Source organism: Convolutriloba macropyga, chromosome 4 (genome assembly GCF_964194025.1).
Source record: "Convolutriloba macropyga chromosome 4, txConMacr16.3, whole genome shotgun sequence".
NCBI classification, from domain to species: Eukaryota; Metazoa; Xenacoelomorpha; order Acoela; family Convolutidae; genus Convolutriloba; species Convolutriloba macropyga.
Genome location: NC_134471.1, coordinates 56,058,791 through 56,079,525, shown reverse-complemented (window position 1 = coordinate 56,079,525; position 20,735 = coordinate 56,058,791). Strand labels below are relative to the sequence as shown.

The 20,735-nt window shown below is 33.6% G+C and overlaps 2 protein-coding genes across 3 annotated transcripts in view; one reads left to right on the top strand and one right to left on the bottom strand.

The window, feature by feature from the left end:
• The window catches only part of LOC142337774 (uncharacterized), an 80,069-nt gene that overhangs the window by 37,504 nt on the left and 21,830 nt on the right, over positions 1-20,735 (bottom strand). The window contains exons 1-3 of one of the 2 annotated variants that reach the window (XM_075387282.1): positions 16,321-16,412; positions 13,133-13,319; positions 12,515-12,732 (exon numbers count right to left, since the gene is read on the bottom strand). In XM_075387282.1, coding sequence (XP_075243397.1) covers positions 12,515-12,732; positions 13,133-13,319; positions 16,321-16,332 — 417 coding nt within the window. In that variant the 5' untranslated portion in view covers positions 16,333-16,412. Of the gene's footprint in view, positions 1-12,514; positions 12,733-13,132; positions 13,320-16,320; positions 16,413-20,735 lie in introns of those variants that run through there. The other variant, XM_075387281.1, reaches the window with a different exon arrangement.
• On the top strand, positions 3,423-10,619 carry LOC142337775 (apolipoprotein D-like). The gene is made up of 4 exons (XM_075387283.1): positions 3,423-3,845; positions 4,357-4,485; positions 9,600-9,738; positions 10,141-10,619. Exons 1-4 carry the CDS (start codon positions 3,620-3,622, stop codon positions 10,514-10,516), a joined length of 870 nt encoding a protein of 289 aa, XP_075243398.1. The 5' UTR covers positions 3,423-3,619; the 3' UTR covers positions 10,517-10,619.

Sequence of the window (20,735 nt, the reverse complement as noted above, 5' to 3'; positions counted from 1 at the left end):
TTGTTTCAGGCTGTCAAATTTCTGTACTAAAACCCAACGGATTAGATCAAATCGATTTTATAAATCAAGAGTTTCCGATGCAAACATGGCGCCAAGTTTACGCTTACCGTAAAACCAAAGTGGGGAAATTTTACACTAGAAGTGAGAAACGAACCTCGGGAAAAAGAATTATCACAGACCTTCGGATTACATTTCTATATCTCGATTCGAGCTGGGCATTGATTCACGTTTGCACCTTCGTAAACCGAAACTTCCGTTCAAGTGATGTCAAAATTTTATTACGCAATGATGTTCAAATCCTGTCCAACTACGATTACGTAATAAAAACAAAACTGATCAATCGTGGATTTCAACCTGTGGGCGGAAGTTTCCTGTCAGGTATAGAACGAGTGACCTGTCCGAAAATGGTGAATGAAAACAACAAAACAAAAGATGAACAGAAAGGTTCTGAACCTGAGAAGGCGTTCGATTTTGAATACGAGCAGAAACTTGTTTACAAAGAGTGTTTGGATAATTTTGACGAACCTTCTGTGTCAGAGATTATGTTCTGTTTAAGTCACAAAATTGCTAAGTGAATGAACCACTGACTCTTCTGCAAAACATCCAAGCTATTTATATACATGCTAATTCAAAATTGAGCCTTTTCCTTAAAAAAAGTTATCAATGTTTAGTATATTTGGAGTAAAGACAAGAAAATATTTCCAATAAACCATCAAGAGTTACGAACTTTTTCAAAATTAACCCTAAATCCCGGGTTAAACTTCATAATAGAAGTTTACTGAAAATGTATTTGAAACCCAATTCCTAATGATATTCATGGACCCCTTATAGATTGTTTTGAATTGCCAACTTCAGCATATTGCAGAACGATAGCCGGAGTTGTGCCGCTTCCTTTTAAAAAATGGGGAAGATTTATGAGACTCAACTCAATGCCTATCCTGGAAACACTATCACATGTTTCTTCACTGTTACCTCACAAAAGAATCTTGCAAGCTTCAACTTTGAAGTAATGCCAGTGAAAATGAAGCCTGAATTTGTACAGAATTGAGAGTCCCAACCAGCAAGACAGCATCGATATAAAATCAAAAGACAATTTTTACACGTAATATTAACGATGCTTTACAACAAGAATTGTCAAAATTGAGTTCATAACAACCAGACATTTACAATGTTGAAGGAACCAATACAGGGGAGGGAAACGCATCTAAAGATATAAAAACTGGGTCATGTTTGAATAAAATAAAATTGAAATACAAAATCACATCTAACAGTCTATCAAAAATGTGACGATAAAATAATTCAAGTCTGATGTGAATTAATCAGAAAAATTTTATTGCTTTCAGAGCTCTTAGAACAGCATAATATGTCTTATCCACATAAAGTTACCCTATGGTACCAAAAAGTTACGTACAGCACAATTTGTGCTCTTTAATTGTTATTTTTGCTCAAACGTTTGATTTGCGATAAAATGTGAGAGAAATGCGTGAACCCTTGATTTTAAACGAGATTTTCTTTTCAATTTCTGCGCTTACACAGAGGAGAGGGTTAAGCTGCTCTGCTCGTTTACTGGTTTACTCGTTTATGGTCGGAAAATAGTCTTGATTTGTCTCCATTAAAAAATGGGCAATTTTGACGGAACAATTACGAAAATTGGCAGGTCTTCGAGAAAATTTGGAAGAAAACTGTGAGAAAACTGACTCAGATGGCGTAAGAAACTTATGTGAAAACTATACAAAAAGTTTAGTTGAAGTTAAAAAAGCTAAAAAGGCAATGGATCGTTACAACTGAACTGATCTGAACTGAAAATGTTTTCTTATTTGATGTCTGTGGCGCTTTATAAAAACTCGTTAGGTGTACGTAGTTTTTTGGTACCACAGTGTTTTAAAACCTAAACTTGTTGTCTTTTCCTTTAATAACTTAAAATTGTACCTACTATATGTTAGGAAATCAAGATTCAATAATGGACAATGTCAAATTTTTAATTGCTTGTACTAAAACAAAATCAACATTTGCACTTGCTATTGGCTTCATTAAACTAGGTGTTGTCGAAATCTTCCCACAAGTTATACAATGCAGATAAAGATGACTTCACATGATTAATTTTAAATAATCAGAAATTATACAACATGACAAAAAATTTGAACGTAGACTACTGTGCTTGCTGAGTCCTTTTGCCTAGTTTAATAGCTGTTCGCTTCAACTTAATTCTCGCGTTTCTGTTAAATTACCTTTTTCAGTTTCAACAATTTTTAGGCAGTCGCAATATTCATAAATATTTTTAACGTGTCTCCAGAGCAAGAATTATTAGAAAATAATGATGGTTTTAGAAAAACGGTTTGAATATACTGCCATCTTGTCATTCTGCCTGAATTTAAGTGCAATCAGTTTATTGGAGAACAGGTAAATATTTAGAATTTGGTTGTAATTTTTGATTTTACCTGTTTATAATAATCCAAAAATAAGAGGCACTCAATGAAAACCTTTATCCCTTGATCTCAAAAAATGTGAAGCAGAAAACAGAAGTTTAATTAGGGATAATTGAAAGCATAAATCGAATTTTGAATTAGAATTGATGCATATAAAAACAGAATTGAAACAAGAAAATACCTAAAAACCTGAATAACATAGTTTACTAACTGGTAAAACAAAAAACACCTTTTTTTGCCTTAACACTTGTTTTAGTTACTTGTCCTTGACAAAGAGATAACTTAATAAACTTTTTGCTACTTAAGCCGCGGGTGTACGACCAGTGCGGTCCCTGTGTTTGTGTCGCATTTAACTCCCCGGATCATGGTAACATAGTAACTCAGCGCTGAATCATATTATTTCAATTCTGCAATTTTACCCTGCACAGTACTATGTTCATGTCATTTTTTACGCTGATCATGGTAAAAAAACAGAACAAAAAAATGTTACTCTGAATTGAATCTGCGCAGATCATTTTTACAGTCTGAGCAAAGTCTGCTCAGTCGAACTTTACAGACTGCTTATCCGAATGTAAGTCCGTTTTTGAATACCTACGGCTGAGGAACGATCCGTTTTTAACTACCTACGCCTTCTAAATTTTCACCGGATTAGAAACTCACATAGCTCATTCGCTAAAAAAATGCACGGGTGACAAATACAAGGCACTCGTTGCCGTAAATTCGGTTTTCAGAGTGGCATTTCAGTTTAAAAACGAAAAAAAATGTAATTGCTTATTTAGTAACAGCATTTGAACAGAAAAGTTATCGCTAATTAAAGTTTTTTTCTTTCTAATTATTTGACATTTTGCGGCTGTTGATTTTTGGTTCGACAGACCGAATTACCTAAATTACTATGGCAGATTACCTCAAAAAATTAAAACCGTTAACGTCATCATCATTTTTTGTTTACAAACTTGAGGTCAAAATCATGAGAACTAATTACAAAACAATTACTCTTTTGTACATCAAACATTATCGAGGTCATTTAAATGTCAGCGAACTAAATAATCAAAACTGGAAGAATTTAACAACCCAAATTTGATATTTACCCGATTTCATTAAAAGGTCATGTAATTTAACATAAAATAATTCAAACAATTTATCCAGATCCAACAAAACTATTTATTTGAAGCCCTTGTCCATTTTTCTCCAAAATGGCCAATTTCCATATTATTCGGCTGATCGCCATCTTTTGCATTTTCGGCCAATTGAACGCAGGAGCAGGAGTGGGCAAATGTCCTTACTTGTCGCCCGCTCATATATCTGATAAACTTTTCGGGGGCAGATGGTACGAGGTTAAAAGAGCCGATACTTCTTACGCTGGTGACAGAAAGGAAACGTGTAACTATGTGGACTATTCGTTTAACAAAGACCCAAACGGTTAGTTATACTACCTTACATTTTTATGATTCATAAAAAAACATTTTTTGCCAAATCTACTGCCAAAAATTTTGCCATCAAAAATGTAAATTTCTCCATATTGTTGCAGAAAAACTGAAAACAAACAACAAAACAGTCATTTTTACGCTTAGGAAAGAAAACTCAATATTTTTATTTTAATTTATTTGATCATGCGATTTCAGCGTTTCGTAATAATGAATGCTTGCATTATTTGTATATTAATTTTTTATGGGTCAAGTATGCTTAGCCTTTTGTTTATAATTTTAATTTATTTATTTAAAAAAAATGAATCGGTGAAAAGCTTTGAATATCTTGTTTTTAAAACAAAAATATTGTTTTTGATACTATTGGACAAACATATCGCGAAGTTTCATAGAAAATATACATTCCTGATTTTAATTGAGGCCACATACGAACAGTATGCAACTGATTAAAATAATTTACCAAAAAAAGTTGAAAAATAGCTCAAATAATTATGATTAAAATACAGGTTGGTATCTGACGATGAACAGCAGTGGTTTCGATGGGTCAGACTACATCTCGACAGAAGTTCATGCCAGACAACCAACTGATCTCCGCAGAACATCACTCGGCGTCTTCATTATGGAGGCAATTCAAGGCTAGTATGGAAAATCGACAAAAGTGCCGGGATCATTGCCCAGGGTATAAATATGGATCAAAATTTAAGGTCTTGGGTGTACCCTCCCAGGCGGCTGACTTTGAATACACAGTCTGGACCATACTTCTTTACTTTTCATCGCTCTAATTAAAATTGCGCAAGCTCATTGCACAGCGTGAACAGATTAAAATAGGTGAAAAAAGGAAATCACAGCTTGGTAATAAGTTTATGCTTCATCGGTAAACCATGCCAGCTGACTGACAAGATTTTTTAAAATGTAATGTAATCCTTCTGTAAATTTGAAGAAATAACATACGCTAATATATAGCTAGCTACTGTGTAATTGAACTGATTCAAGGCAGACTCGGAAAATCTATTGGGGTTTAGTTTGGTTTGAATTAAAGATCTCGTCGTTCGTCCACGCCAATTATTTCACAGACTAATTCAAATCATAAAACACAATTTGTTTGAGCAAAAATTTTTCAAAGTAATTTGTTTTACATATTTTTAATGAAAATAATGCTTATTTAACATTAAGATGTTTTTCTCCTCCAGTTTTCCAGTTTTTTTAACGTTCTTTTTAGCATTGATGATTTGACACGCGACGCTACAGCACCAAAATGTGCACAAAAACAAGCAAATTTGCTTGATTTTGTTGAGGTTTTGCCATGCTTTAGGATTAGAGATACAAGCGAGCGTGGAAAACAGTGACAGGAAGACGAATTGAATAAATATTGAGAAAGTTTAGAAATATCCGTCACATTTATCCACGATTTGTGTTTTTTGATTAATCGTCGAACAAAAACTGCTAACAAAGAGCAAATTAAGCAGAAATCAAAGAAAGCCTAATTGTTTTTTTAATTAGCCTAATTGTTTTTCTTTACATTACAAACTAAAAATGTAAATCAATGGTTTGAGCGTGCTCATGATAAGTTAATTAACAAAATCAATTTCTGAACTATGTCTTTGATCATTATTAACAAAACCGCGAACTCCAGCTGTAGACTGGGCTGATTGAAAAAACAAGTGACACATAAAAGTACTGATATACATCGTGGGCAAATAAGGCGATATATCGTCACATTTGGCCAGGATTAGATCGAATTGGCCAAAAAAAGCCAAATGTATGTTTTGCGGCGTAATGGATAACAAAACGTGAAAGTTAACTGAAGAATTCTGTCATAAAAGTATCGCCACAAGATCAGAACTTTGGACGATATCGATTATTTTGGCAGTATAAGAATGACGAAAAAAGTTGAAGGTAAAAATAATAGTGCAGAAAATCAATAACAACTTTTCACAGTTGCGTTTTTTCTAGCTCTCTTCAAAAATCTTCCAGTAAAACGAAAACAGATGCAATTCACCAATACATGCAAAATTTTGACAATCGTCACAAAATATGGAATCTCTTAACAAGAATTAATTAAGCCAACGTATTTTCGAATATCGTGATAAGATCTAGGCCGGGTCTAATCAACAGTTTTCAAGAACAAAATATGAGATTTCTTAATCTTGGATCTTATTGAAAAAGTGAAAAACTGACCAATGAAACCATTCGCAAAAGCCAAGACGAACAATCTAAGAAAAAAACAGCTGGGCACTATGAATCAAATAAATATTCAGCCAGACCTTGAGTTGCACCATTTTTTGAAATTTTTTATAAGTCTTGCTAAGTCCTCTTCAAGGTTAATTCTTTTTGCTTAATCTTATAGTTTTATCCAATTCTTGTTGAAAACGATATATGATTTCCGCAATTTAGCATGTGATAAGCAATCGTTCTCATTTATTTTTCAAAGATCTTGCTTCTTCGTAAAGATGAAAAGGTCTCATCCTAGTCTTATCCTAGGAAAAAGCCCTAGTCGAGACCATAAGGCTATCTCGAATAATCTTGCAAGATTCCTGAGAAAAAAATATCTTGCAAGATCTTGCAAGATTAAAAATTATATCGCGAGTTCTCGCAAGATGTAGAGTCTTTAAAGACTCTGCGAAGTACTTGCTTCCCAGAGCAGTCGAGTTCAGCTCTAATTGGTACTTTTGATTTGCTATTTCTATCATTTACTGCAGAAGGCTAGCAAAATTCAATTGGCCAGATGATGTATTGTGACCACCTAATTTGACAAACCATATCTTCCCGAGAAATTATATAATTTCAACGACCTTATAAGATTTATATGACTTGCTTAGTAATAGATTACTACAATCATGGCAACGTTAATCAAGCTTTTTATATTGTTCGCCCATAGTTTAGTCGCGTTTGGTTGAAAAAATGTGCCAGGCATATTTGGTCTATTTTTACGTAATTAATTTGTTAGTCCGATTTCAGATAACGTCAAGTAGTGCGATAATTTAACTCAAGTGTTTATTATCATGGGTGCTTGTGATAGCATGATTTAAAAAAAATTCTGACAAAGTATGAACATTGTTCCGACCCTCTTGAGGGGGGAGGAACTATATACTCAAATGGGTTTTTTTTGTTCCGTGAATTTTCGCCGCTCGATATATTCATCGTAGAGAGTTCAGACTGGTATCATTAGAAAGGTCGTCCAGCGTAGAATATAGAATTAAAAAGATTAAATTTTGGTTTTCTACAGGGAGTTATCGAGGTGTAAACTTCTGAGAAAAGAAGAGTGAATTCACGTTGTTTTTATTCACATTTTCTGGAATTTTTGCCTAAATTTTCGTCAATTTTGCTAAAATTTGTTTTAATGTTTAAGAATAGTGTGGCTGATTTTATTTTTGAAGACAAACAAGCAATGTTGATTGTTTTGATTTAATTTTTTGGTCAAAAAATCTGGATAAACATTTCAAAATTTAGCCTCTTTCATCAAAAACAGCACGAAATAAGCTACTTTAGTCCACTTTGTAGACTCAGAGGGGGGCTATTTCTACTTCATAGTCCGCTGAGAAAGCACTGTATTTAAAACTTTGCCATTTTTTGCTAACTTTACTCGTTGATTATCAAAAATGCAGAATTTATTTTGTGTTTTGAACTAACAAATTATCTATATCTACAACATTCGAAAAATCAATTGTTCCTAACGGACAATAAGTATTAGCACAGCTAGTTTTGGGCCATTCTTGGGCTGTTACAATCCAAAAAAAATCGGGTTGTAATCAGTCGGTCTTTTTTTTAAAAAAAAAAGAAGACTTTTTTTAATAATAAAGAACAGAACATATCAAATCAAAGCTCAGGAGTGATAGGTCCAACCAATTCGCTTGCTAAGCAGCTCCAAGCTAATGAATTTAGTTTTTTAATTGAAAGTTTATGCTGGTTTCTTTTTTAAAAATAATTGACTTTTCAATAAATAATGGCTTAATTAACTTTTCCTCTATTTTTTTCTTAATTTGTTCAACTTCCAGCTTAGTGTCAGCAAAGAAAGACTGCTTCTTCTTTCTACTGATTTAACATTCATTCTCGGTTGCAGTTTTAAGCCTGAAGTTATTGTTTTCTGACTTTGATACTACAAGATTTCATATTTCTGTTTGTTTTGATATTTGCCAGGTTTTCACGTTTTCTAATTTTGTCACATTATCACGTTATTGACAGTTCTCATGTCACCTTATTAGCATTCAGAATAAGTCACAATTGAACATATTAAAATCCTGAAAGATCTACATCATCTTTTTAACGGCCTCGACGCCTCTTTCTTGAAGAAATCAATTGAATTTTTTAACTTTGTCTCTAACTGTCATTTATACTTTGTCGTTTCGGTCGTATGAAATTTCCTGTATAGTGATAGCTTTCATTGGCTTTTCACGGAAGAATAGAAGAACTGATATTCTGATATTAGTAGATAGCTGATGGCTCTCATGACTTTGAAAACAATCGTTTTCCAAAATTAAGAAAAACTTTTTAACTTCGCAATTTTGTTCTTTTTATGTTTCTTTTTGTTACCTAATCTCGTTAGTTAAATACAGGTCAAATATGACATTATGGGTCTCAAGGGAATAAAGAGGATTGGTGTCCGAAAATCTTTTTTTTTCAAGAATTTGTTATGACCTTATTGGCTTCGACACCGGTTTTTCACAAAAAAAAATTAAATTAATTTGATTTTTGTCATATTTGACGTTCTTTTTTGTGGATGCAAGAAATATGCTGGATAATTACAGGTCTCGAGGGCTTCTTTTTGAAGAATAAACGACCCTATTTAAATAGCTTTTTTTGAAATTAATTCCTTTCATGACATTGAATGTAATTTTGTTTCGAAAAAAAAATTAAAAGTATTACATACTTTAGCACTTCGGTTTTTTGTCTACTTGTTACCTAGTCTTACTAAAGAATGGCCACGTACTACATTATAGCTGCTTGAAGAGGGCGCAATCAAATATATTTTGAGTGCCAAAATTTGGCTTGACGGTTTTGACAGCGTTTTCTGGCAAGTTTCAATTGAAATTTTGTTTGTTCTTTGTTGTTCTTTTTAGCCGCTTTAAAAAATGAATAAGGACAGGTCCTAATGCCCTTCTATAGAAGCAGTGGTAATCGTAAATTTGTGGTAATATTAATTGATTCCTAATGGTATTTATTACTTTGAAGTTAACTGTTTCAAAAAAATAAGTTAATTTTTTTACTTTACTGTTTTTGTTCTTTTTTGTATAATTGTTACCAAACCTTTTTATGGACTGGTCGCATATGTTTTCTGGTGATTTATAAGTTATTTTTGTTTAGTTTTAGGTTTATCTGACGGTATGTTGACTTTGTTATTAAATTTAGTTTTTCAGAGGGACATAAATTTTTTGATGTAATGTTGTTGTTGTTTGATTTTGCTGTTCGTCTTGACTCGCTTTCTTAATATTGACATATTACAGCAATCTAATGCATCATTTTTTACTCCACTGAGTTATTTGCTTTGGAGGCTATCTTATCGTTCATACAGAATTTTTTGAAAAAGACTTGGGATTTTTTGGGATTCGCAAAAAATAATTTTTGGGTTTTTCTATCTGTTCCTCATTTGGTAGACAATTATGCCAAAATTCTTGATGGGCGGGGTCGGAACCTTATGTGCCATCGCACATTACCGAGCCGTCTTGTTTCATAAGTCGACACATAAAACAGAAATTGATCCGTAATATTGGTTAATCTGAATTTCTGTTTTTGATTAAGTTGTATTTTCCAGGAGAGCCTCAGAACAGTTTGTTTGTTTTGCACTTGGAGAGTGACTTCGCCCTTGTTTACTTCTGCTACGAACTGAGAGGGGGCGTGAAAACCGACATTGCTTGGGTTCTCTCTAGAGATCGGTTCCCAAACAAACAAAGGTAAGTTTCTAAAGCTTGGTCTGAGTTCTGACTAGTGTAAAAAGTCAAAGCCCAAATTAAATGGAACAGCTGGATTAACAAAATTTTATAATTCTGAGATTTTCAACAGAAATTTCAAACTTAAATGTTGATTTTCAATGCGTATTTCATCAGAAACTCATCCAACGTTATGATACAGGTTTTTAAAATTAGAATTAAAGTGGCTTAAAATGTTACACCGTTAAAAGTAAAATTATAAGCGGGTAAATTTACAGCAATTTTTTGCATGATTAACGCTTCAATAATGACCTTCTCTTCAACGAGCTGGTTATTTTTTTTCAAAAACTGATGGAGAAAATATAACTTTTTTGTAATAGATTAATCTATAACGTTGAGATTTGGAATTATTTTTAAATCTTATAGATATGCTCACTTGGACGAAAAACTCAAACAAAAAGGCGTCAATATAGAAATGCATGACGTCAGCCAAATTGACTGTCCACCGCCCAAATTGTCGAATTACAAGTGGGCCGAAGAAACAGACTACGAAGACGAAGGCGAAGATCCAACTTACCCACCGCTGAAAATTCACGAGTCGGATTTCCGATATTTCAGCCCTAAAGACAGAGCTTTTCGCGAGAAGAACTTTAAGAAAAGGAATGATTTAGAGCAGAAACAAAAAGTTGGGAAGCGCGGCTACAATATCGAGGAAAAAGACAGGAAGTTCCAAGAATGCATGAAAGAGTTTAATCACATAGATCTTGATGTTATGATGTTTTGCTATAATCATAAAGCGTAACACTAAAAAAGTTGTAAGTCATCAAGTTCTGGGAATTATATATAAACTACATAGCCCGAAATCCATTTTATAATAAAAAGTGATATAACAGTTTTCTAACTGACTTCTTTTTTAAACGAAAACTTCAGCGTGTAGCAACTAAAGTCTGCCAGGTAAATTTGACAATTACAGCAAAACATAAAGAGAGGAAAAAAATGTAAATACTTGTATTTTAACTTCAGAGCAAACCACATGTTGATCGCAACTATGAATTACTGCTGACATAGCAACTTCGAGAGAAGACTTACCCTGGGGCTACTCTTGGAAGAGCAGTTTAAGAGTAGGTGAAAACCATAAGAAATCCTTTTGAAAACAGTCAGGTAAAAAGAATTAAATTTTAAAAAAGGATATGAAAGGCTGATTGAAACGTCGTAGAAAGCATTATAGGTTAGGATGTTTGCAGAGTGTGTGAGAAAAGTCTCAGAGCAATAAAAATTTTGCAAAATCGTGAGCTGAAAAAAGATGCTTACATTGGGTCGATCCTTGAGTCGGATCCTGGTAATAGTTCTCATAGTCACAATGAACATAAATTTCAACAATAGGAACAAACCCATCAACACACTAAATAAAGTTAAGGTATTATTACCTTAACGGAGTGAAGGTAAACCGTTGACAAGGTAAAGTTAAGGTGAAGTTTACCTTAATTTTACCTTAATTTGAGATAAAGTAAAAATTTACGTTAACTCTCTTTGCTAAATTACTTTAACTTTCTTTTGTTACGTTCTGCAGTAACATTACCACAAAAAATTAGTACTGTAAAACAAACATAAACGAGCCTCCAATACACCGTTTCCAGTCGTAGAAAAAGATTAACAAAACGATTCAAAAGACTTGATCCAAAAGCAGGGGTCTCGGGCCTAATCGGAAAGTTTCGTATCAACTTTACCGTCGATAACGTGTTTGAAATACTCGTTTCCACAAAAAAAGTTCAATGGTTGTTTTAATGGTTCATTCTGTTCACAACAAGTGTGAATCACTTCGTAAGTACTAAAAAAAAGTTCATAAAAAATATTTAATGTACATATATAATGTTTCAACCGACTTTTTGCTTTGTAAATGGGACTTTTCTGTGAGTCCATACACTTTGAATCAGTAGCAAGAACCCAAAAAACCAAATGTCAGTACACGACCTAATTGTGTCTCCCGGTAAAGACGGTACAACATTTTTCAAAGAATGCACTCCCTTCTTTAACTGCATTCCACGTTTGTATCTTAATGCATCATAAAAGTGGAATGAACTTACATATACATATCTTTTCAATTGTTCTGCCTTTTTCTTTGAAATTAAGTTTTTTCGGTAATGGTATACACCTGTAAAACTAATTGCTCTAAGATGAATGGAAACTTTACGCAAACATTCTACTTTGGTTGTACTGTGTAGAATTATTCTGGGAACTTCTTTATCGAGGTTATTAGCAGATTTGATTAATCAAAAGTTACCAACAACTCCAATCTTCTTACAAAGATATTGGTTCTGGACTTAATTGTTTCAGCTTTAATCTGCTCGCTATGCAGAAACTGATTTATCAAATTATTTTCATTGAAAATTAGGAACTTTAGGCCGCAAAACGTACACGAAAAACTAGCAATCTTACAATGTACATTTCGCGGCGTAATGAGCAGATATTCGTCTAGTGTACCACTAATACAATAAAATTACTTTTTATCAAAAAGATCTGGACGTTGGAGGGACAAAGCAGGATTTGAACAGTATCATCTAACTTATAGCGCAAACCATTACACCACATTGCCTTAAGTTGCGAAATTAGTTCTCGCTTATAAGCTATTTTTCTGTTCTTTCTCGTTCCTCAAGGCGAGTTCTCTCGAGCCAAATTTATATTTATCAAGAAGAATTTCGTTTCTCGGCTATATAAATCTTAACTCATATGCAAATTACATCAGGTTGCACTTTCAACCTTGGATCAGTACTGAATTTAGAATGTATCGACAGACACTGACCTCTGTTTTGATTTTGGTCTGGACTGTTCCATTGATCTGTGCATTGACAATAGCCTGTTGGTGTTCGTGTGCTGCCTGGATCAACTCACTGGCAGCCACTGCTGCTGTCTGTGGATGACCATTCAGGACTACAGCTGCAGCAGCTGCAGAAGTGTCGAATTGTGCACCCGGGGACATTTTGCCACCTCCAGTTCCGTCTACTTGGGCACCGTTTGGTACTAAACATAGGACTTGCTTCCTTCAGCAGATCAAAGTTTAGAAAACTCTCAGTTTTTAGTTTTTTAAGCCTCGATTTTTACAGTTTGATACTACTACACATTTATATTATAGTTGTTTTTTTTTAAATCTCCAATTTCAAATTTCTACAATTTTTATATACAATTTTGATGTTTACACCTTCAAAAATAATATCAAATGAAGGTCGTAGTGTTGGCTAATTTTCCTCTAAAAAACGGAGAAATAAGAGGAAAAGGGAGAAATTTGATGTGATAAATGTGCTAAATAAGCGGGGAAAAAGGCTCAAATTCCAATCACATCTCGTTTTTTTTTCAAACAATTCCTTTATCAGGGCTTTGCCAATTTGGACACTGAAACAGAATTGATTCGCAAATTTCTCACCAATAGCATTAGCAATCATGCTGGCTGCATTATGGTTGGCCACTGCGGCCAGAGCAGCCACGTCAATTGAGGCCCCGTTCGGACCAGAAACACTGGAAGGGGTGGTCGAAGATACTGTAGGGTCCAGAAGTCCAGCTGGGTTGGGGGCGGTTTGAGCCGAGGAAGGGGGCACTGCTGCTACGGGTCCCTGGAACAAAAACAGCAAAGTTGAAACCTCCATAGGAATTGGTCTAATTCAGTAGCTGATGGCTTCATATGTTGACTCAATACCAACATTATAGTTGTGAGTAGAGTTAGGGAATTTAATGGTTTTGGTTGCAACCCAAACTATGTTTTGTGGGTTGCAATCATAAGAGGCCTCAAACTGGTATCCATATTTTTCTTAGAGTGTTCACAGTATTTATTTTACTAAAGATCTATAATTGATCTGACCAACAAACTTCGCAAGATTTAAACTTTCAGTGTACACATCTGCACAATCTGAGAGTCGGCAAAGGAAAGAGAAAAGACAATAATAATATGAATTATTAATCTAAACAGTTCGTCTGTTAAATCTCCTGATTTGTTCTTTCATAAAGCCAACGCCAGACTACATAAAGAGCTCTCTGACTGCAATTTTCAAAAATGTGCAACAGTTACCCCAGTCGACTTCAAATGGTTGAGAGATCTTGCAGCAAGACAACCCTTTATCTTGCAAACAAGAAAATCACGGAGACATGCCCGAGTATGCCCACTCATATGACCAGAACAGTGTTTTCAGTCACCTCTTTTCATAAGTTTGCAACCAATTTGACTGAAATTTATTTTTTTCTCTGCGCGCAATAATTATGCAACAAAAACATCTTTATTTTGTAAAAAGAAAGCAAAAATTGAACCGACATGATGGATATTAATATCCAATAGCATAATTTTTATCAAAGAAACATAATCGGAACTTAATTCAGTAAATATAAATGAAACGAAAAACTACTGAAGTGATTCCATGTTTCTGGGAAGTTCAATTTTTGAGCTTTTAAATGTTGCTTTTAAAAGAGTAGTGGTTTGCCTGACTGAACTTAAGTTCTCCTTAATTGTAAATTTCAGGACTAAGAAAAATTGGATATCTCGTAAAACACACGCATCTACAAAATTTCTGCGCTATAAGTGAAGAAAGAGCAGAGCTCAAAAGCAAAAAAACTTGAAAGAATCTGGCATGACAGCCATTCTTCCAAATCTTCTTGCAAAATCTTACAAAATGTTTTTTCTCAATATAAACAATCTCTGTACTTGGTTTAGGTTTTTTACTGCTTCTACGTCCAACTGGTGAAAAAAAATATTATTCGCAAAAAAGATTCTTTAAAGGTTTTTTGGAACCATTAAAGGTTTAGATTTTTTATAGCAGTTTGAAAAGCGCTTCATTTTTGTGATTATATATTCAAAAAAGAAAATTACCTTCTTATTTTAAAAATTTTATATAAATTGGGCATGTCACTGATTCTAAAGTTTCAAAAGTACAAAAATTACCGTAAGAAAAAAAATACATTGTAAAAATTCCCTGGCGGTTAATCAATTTTTTAGACTTAATAAACATTAAGAATCATTTTGTTTTTGTAATTACAAAAAAATTAATTTTTCTATTGATTTCAACTTCTACGAAAAAATCGGATTTCTGAAAATGACCGCTCAAAACTGGAAAATGATGAAGTAAAAATTATTGTAACATAACTCACAGTTATAACTGTTGATCTCGGAAAAGACACAAAGATATGTAGATTCTAATCATTTATAAAAATTTCTCTATTTTGACTATTTATTGGAATTGAAGAAACAGGTTTTGAAAAAAAACAATTAATTAGTTTCAATTGGCGAAACAGTTGAAATAATAGAATGTTTTTGATTCGGAAAAACTTGTGAGTTTGCATTAAGAATGAATGCTTTAAAACAATTATAAAAACGCAACGTTTACTTTAAAACGTACAGTAAGCGATTGAACGTCATTCAGGTTATCGATAAAAGTTTCTAAATTTCTTTGAAACAATATAAAATTTTATATTGACAAAGATCTTTTTCTAACAAAATTTTACATTTTGAATTTACGTTTTTTAAGTGATATGATTAGTCATAGAAATGCAAACCTCTAGGCAACCAACCACATCGAAAAATGGATTAAATATTTCAGTCAATAAATAAAAATTTGATCATTATTGTATTACCGAAACGTATACAACATAATAAAGTACGTTGCTGGTTTGTACTTTATTTACAAAAAACTTTGGAACTAACAGCACAAATAGATATCCAAAAATTATCCAAATTTATAACAATGCTACTTGACAAAACTACATGACAAAAATTTCCTGAGAAAGCAATTCAAAAAGAATATGGGAAAAATTTAGCAGTTAATAATTAAAATATTAGCAGTTCTGCTCTGGGAAAATTTACGCCATCACGAATTAAATGTATTCGCTAATGCGATCTAATGCGATCTACGTATCTAATGGGCTTTCATGACAACATTTAAAATGATCAATTGACATACCTATGTCTGCTTATTTTGGTATCCATTCACACATAGATTGAACCTATCTTCTTAAAAAATTGGATGATAGATCACCGAATTTAGCTGATTGGTGTTCTGATTTTCACGAGCTATAGAGAATCCAATAATTTGGGGCGCTATGATGCTCAGGTCATCAATAACCTTTGGGCAATTAAAGGGTATAAACTCAGTAATTCTCAAATGTTATGACCTTAAATTACCAATTTAATTTTCTCAATAATAATTGCTAATAACTTCAGAGTAACCATCTTTTTATTTGAAAACGTTCTCATTTCACTTTTGACGTCAGATTTCTCAAATTCCCCGACCCAATTACTTGACAAAAATGGGATCCTTTTTTATAACTAGCACGACTTGAATATCAACTCTAAAATCTCAAAATTATCGCACCGAAAATTTTGCGTCTCCCTCTCAACAAATTACGACGATTAAGATTTTACCGTCTTTTTTGTACACTTGTGAAATATTAAAAACCAGTTTAAATTTGGATCTAGGCGAGATGACAAAAAGACTCAAGAATATTGACCTTGTGTTTTTCGTGTTTTTGTAATAACCATTCGATTAAGAGTTTGCGTTAAGTAATTTCAGTACTCTCTTTTGTTGACAAATATTGAATATTAGAAAAAAATATTGTTGACCGGAAGCTTACCGTATATATCATGCTTTTCCACAAAGTTCAGGTCGCACAAGCAACTAACAAGTAAATATATCACAAGCTCTCTCTTTATGTGCAAAAATAAACTTTTCCACAAATAATTACTATTTTCTCTACAATCAACTTTGTTCCCACTAAAATCAATTCTTTCTCTCTAAGGACAATTTCTTCACATGTGCAAGCTGACAAAACAAGCTTTCAGGCCGTGAACAATTATGGTTGTTTTCAACCTTTTCAGAAAATTTGTGACTTTCAGGCTAATGTTGGGGTGCAGAAATGCTAAAGGTGCAATTTGTTTTCTGGGGTTAAATTAATAAACAAGTGTTTTCAAATGCAGCGAACGATAAACGAGCATTAAGTGAGAGATAATTAAAAAAACGAGCAAGTTTTCAAATAGTGTGTTTTAAGGTCTGACAAATTTGAATAGTGGTATTGAAGAGTAAATTTTTGTGAATTAGAACAATTAAAATTTTAATTGAAAACAATAATTTTTCATGTAAAATTTTTCTTCGGGGTGGTCTTTACTGAATTTTCTCGTTGTTGATCGGGTTTCACAAAAGAAAGTGATGATTTAACAAACAAAATGTGATGAGATTTATTGTTTCTGGAGTAAATTGTAAAGTTTTTTTGTGGGTAGGACTCAAGTATGGGGGTGAAAGGTGTCTTAGTATTAATTATGGGCAAGGGTTTAAAGTTTGGGGCGTTTTTTTACTGTAGTAGGGGGCAAAGTAGTGTGGTGTTTGGGTATGTTTAAGTGTGGGGTAAGGTAGTCTGTGTATTAATATAGATATAGGAAGATAGGTAGTAGTAATAGTGTTGTAAAGATTTTGGGCATGCAATTTTGCAGGCAAATAAGCTATAACACAGTCACACACTAGCTAGCGCAAGCAAAAGACAGCAAGAGAGGAAAGAGAGAGAAGAATAGAGGGGGTTGTGGAAAATGGGAAAATGTGGGAACAGACGAACCACGCGGAGTGGGAGAGAAAGACATAGAATGGAGGAAAAAGTAGAGAATATATATGGGATAAACTACGGAAAAGAATGGAAATAAGCAACACAAGTGACTAGCTATGAATTAAAATAACGAATAGCAAAATTCAACCGACCACGGTTGCCTCGTTCCTCGCTATTTCCCCCCGTTCTATGTCGCTTTCCTTTTCTTCTCAAAATTGGGGAAAATCGGCTAGTATTTGGGGAATTTAGAAAGAAACATTCAAAGGGAAAAGTCTGTCCTATCTATTTGTATACAGCTATGAAGGGCGAATTTATCCCCAGAAAAAGCGTGGAATTATTGGGAATGAAAGCGCGAATCAAATAGAAGAAAGAGTAGAACGAAGAATGTACTTGAGAAATACTCACTACTAGAGAGAATTGAATGTAAAGCCAAACTGAAGAGCGGGAAAAAACAAAATATCCTCTCAAAATTGAGGGGGGAAAATTGGAGGAAAATGAAAAATTTAAGGAAAAAATGAGCTATTCCCTGATATACAGCAACAACTTATAATGAAGTATAACAACACGCTACTAGTAGTAAGAGTATTGAAATCCCACTTTAATAAAAACTTTCTTTCATCCAATGGATATTTTTAACCAAATTTTTCCTTTACTTTTACTTGTTAACATTTTATCTTCGATACGTCTTTAGGGCCGGCACTTTAAAGTCGCGTTTCCATTTTCGTTCAGATATGTTAGAGCCGAGGCGAGGGCGAAATTGCGCTCTTTTCCAATGTAGCAATAAAGTGCTGGAAGAGGGGAAAATTAATGTGGGAATTGCTCTACAATTCGGCAATAGACTCGCTGTGAAATAAGGAAAAACGATTTATTGCCCAACATTTAACCCGAACTGAACGCTATACACAGCTCTAAATGAAGTATATTAAACTATACAGAACAGCAAAACCCGTGTCCAATAAATACCCCCCCCCCCCCCCCACCCCCACACCGTCTTAGTGATCCTCGCCTCACTTGAATATACTATCCCCCTTAATGGAAGCCCTTGGGTCCCACTATAACAATACTATCATTACGTATTCTGTTTTCCTTTTACAATGCTAACTAACTACAAAGAAAATGTAAAATAGCCGTAAGTCGGAGGCTATTCTATCGATATACAGAAGCTCTTCCCTGAATTTAATGAACAACAATTTCTACGGAGCAAAATCACAGCAGCAAAATACTTTCAATTTTTGTGTTTGTTACACTATTCGTGTTTTCTTATTTTATGTGAAAATACCCGCATAGAGATAAGTTTACCCAACAAAGTAAAAACCCACTATACACAATATACTGTATCATGCACAAGAAGTGAAATATATAACTTAGTGATCGCTAATCCCAATTTAGCTAAGAAATTGGAAAAGGTATGGATAATATATCATGGAATTAAATTGGTCACAAAATGTCAGACATAGTCAGCTTGGGTGATCAAATTACTGCCTTTATTTTGTTCACCTCGCATGGGCTGCATTATATCCGGTTTACCTGAATGTAAATGTATTTGTTCACCCTTTAAGCTCCTGTATATACCCTCAATTTCCTGCACAAAATTAATTTCTTCATATGCTGTTTTGAGGCCAACCTGTGCTGCTATTTTGTTTATCAAATTTTTCTGAAAAAAATTGTTGCAGTATAAAGTTCCAGTAATGTTTGTATGAAATATTTATCCATATCTTTTAATCACTCGGGGGAACCCATATAAGAAAAGTCAATTTTTTTTTAAATTTTAATTTTTTATTACTTTATTCTGTATTTTATTTGAGAAGCCATATAAATAGCCCATGTTTGGAGTTAATTTTTCAACAATTTTATAACCTAGAAAATGAAAATTGCATATTATTTTGTGGGCACTTTCGCCCGACAATTCTATGTAACATTTGCAATCACATTTTTCTTGTCAATTTTATGCAATTGCATTAGAAAAAGCGATTAATTGAGAGAAAGGAAAAATTTAAATCGGGGCAAATGGGCGAAAATTTTCAGGTAGTACGTACAATCAGCAGTCATCACTTGTTCTCGATTATAATATTTCCCCCGGCAATATGATCTCCTGAATATTTGCCCTTAGAATATAAAGTGCGTGACGCATAAAAAGAAGAAAATCAACCATGATTGTTGTCAAGGTCATGATGAAATGTTAGAAACTGGAACCCGACTTAAACAAGCCCTGGCCATGAGTATAGATGAGTTAAGAAAAGTTGAATGAAAACTGTGAAAACTTTTAGTGAAAAGTATGTGCTCAAAAGTTATTTTTATATAGTATTAGGAAGAAAAAAAACAAATTTAATTATTTTAATAATTCTATAAATTGATTTCATACTTAAAATAGTATTATTTAATAGTTGTCGGATTTGAAAATTATGTTTTTTAAAGTATCTTTAACCTTTTGATTGTAGTCTAATTAATTTGTTCAAAAAACCTGTTCATTATTTAGTTCAAACTTTTCTTCACCTATGCGCAATTGTTTTTGAAATCAATGAGTATTAACTCAAGTGGTTATTGTCATGCATCCGGATTTCAAACATGCAAATAGGGGAACCGCAGTCGATTTATTGTATTGTTGATTGGAGGGGGGGGGGGGGGGGGGGGGGTGTTGTTTAGTAATAAATCAAAGTAGTAAACGTCAATGACCTGAAAGTTAGAGACCGTTAAGTGGGTTGCATGTGTGAATAAATTACAATCGGGTAGCGTGTGTGAACGCCCAGGTAATCTGCAGGGGCCGCCCTTGTTCAAAGGAAACCACTTACAACCATGCTGAAGAGATACGGCCCAATACGGCGTTAACTGAGCAAGGCAAGGTAAATAAACAATCAGCAAAGCCTCTCTTGTTCAATGCAGCACAAGATTAGCACATTTATCAGATCGTGTGTTGATAAATTGAAAAACGCTGAATTATAATACAACCAACAATTTTTGAACTTTTAAACTTTTATAATTGTTCCGACCCCCCCCCCCCCCCTCACCTTAACCTGAAGGCAGGAACTATGGTGAACAGACAAAACCTTCCCTTCTAAATATGCTCAGGATAGTTTTTTGCTCAGTCAATTTTGTCCAAGATGTATAAATCTATGTGAGAACTGTGAATGGTATAAAGCGCGTTCATGAACTTTTGATTATATGAAAATTTCGAGCATATAATGACTCAAGGCAATCTTTTGCCAATTCGTCAAATTTTTAACGTGTTGTGACGTTAGTCACTCTAGTTCGCAACATGTGTTTATTAGAAAACAATTCAAAACTCCGGAACAATCAGAAATATTTGTCAAAAATTTAAGCTACATTTTTGCTACTTCTGGAAGTTTTTTTGCTCATTTTGCGGAAATTTTATGTAATTGGTTTATTTTCAATAAGTTGGCATCATGCTCTTGAACTTTTTTAAACCCCAGTTAAATTAAATCCTTCCTAAATCAAGT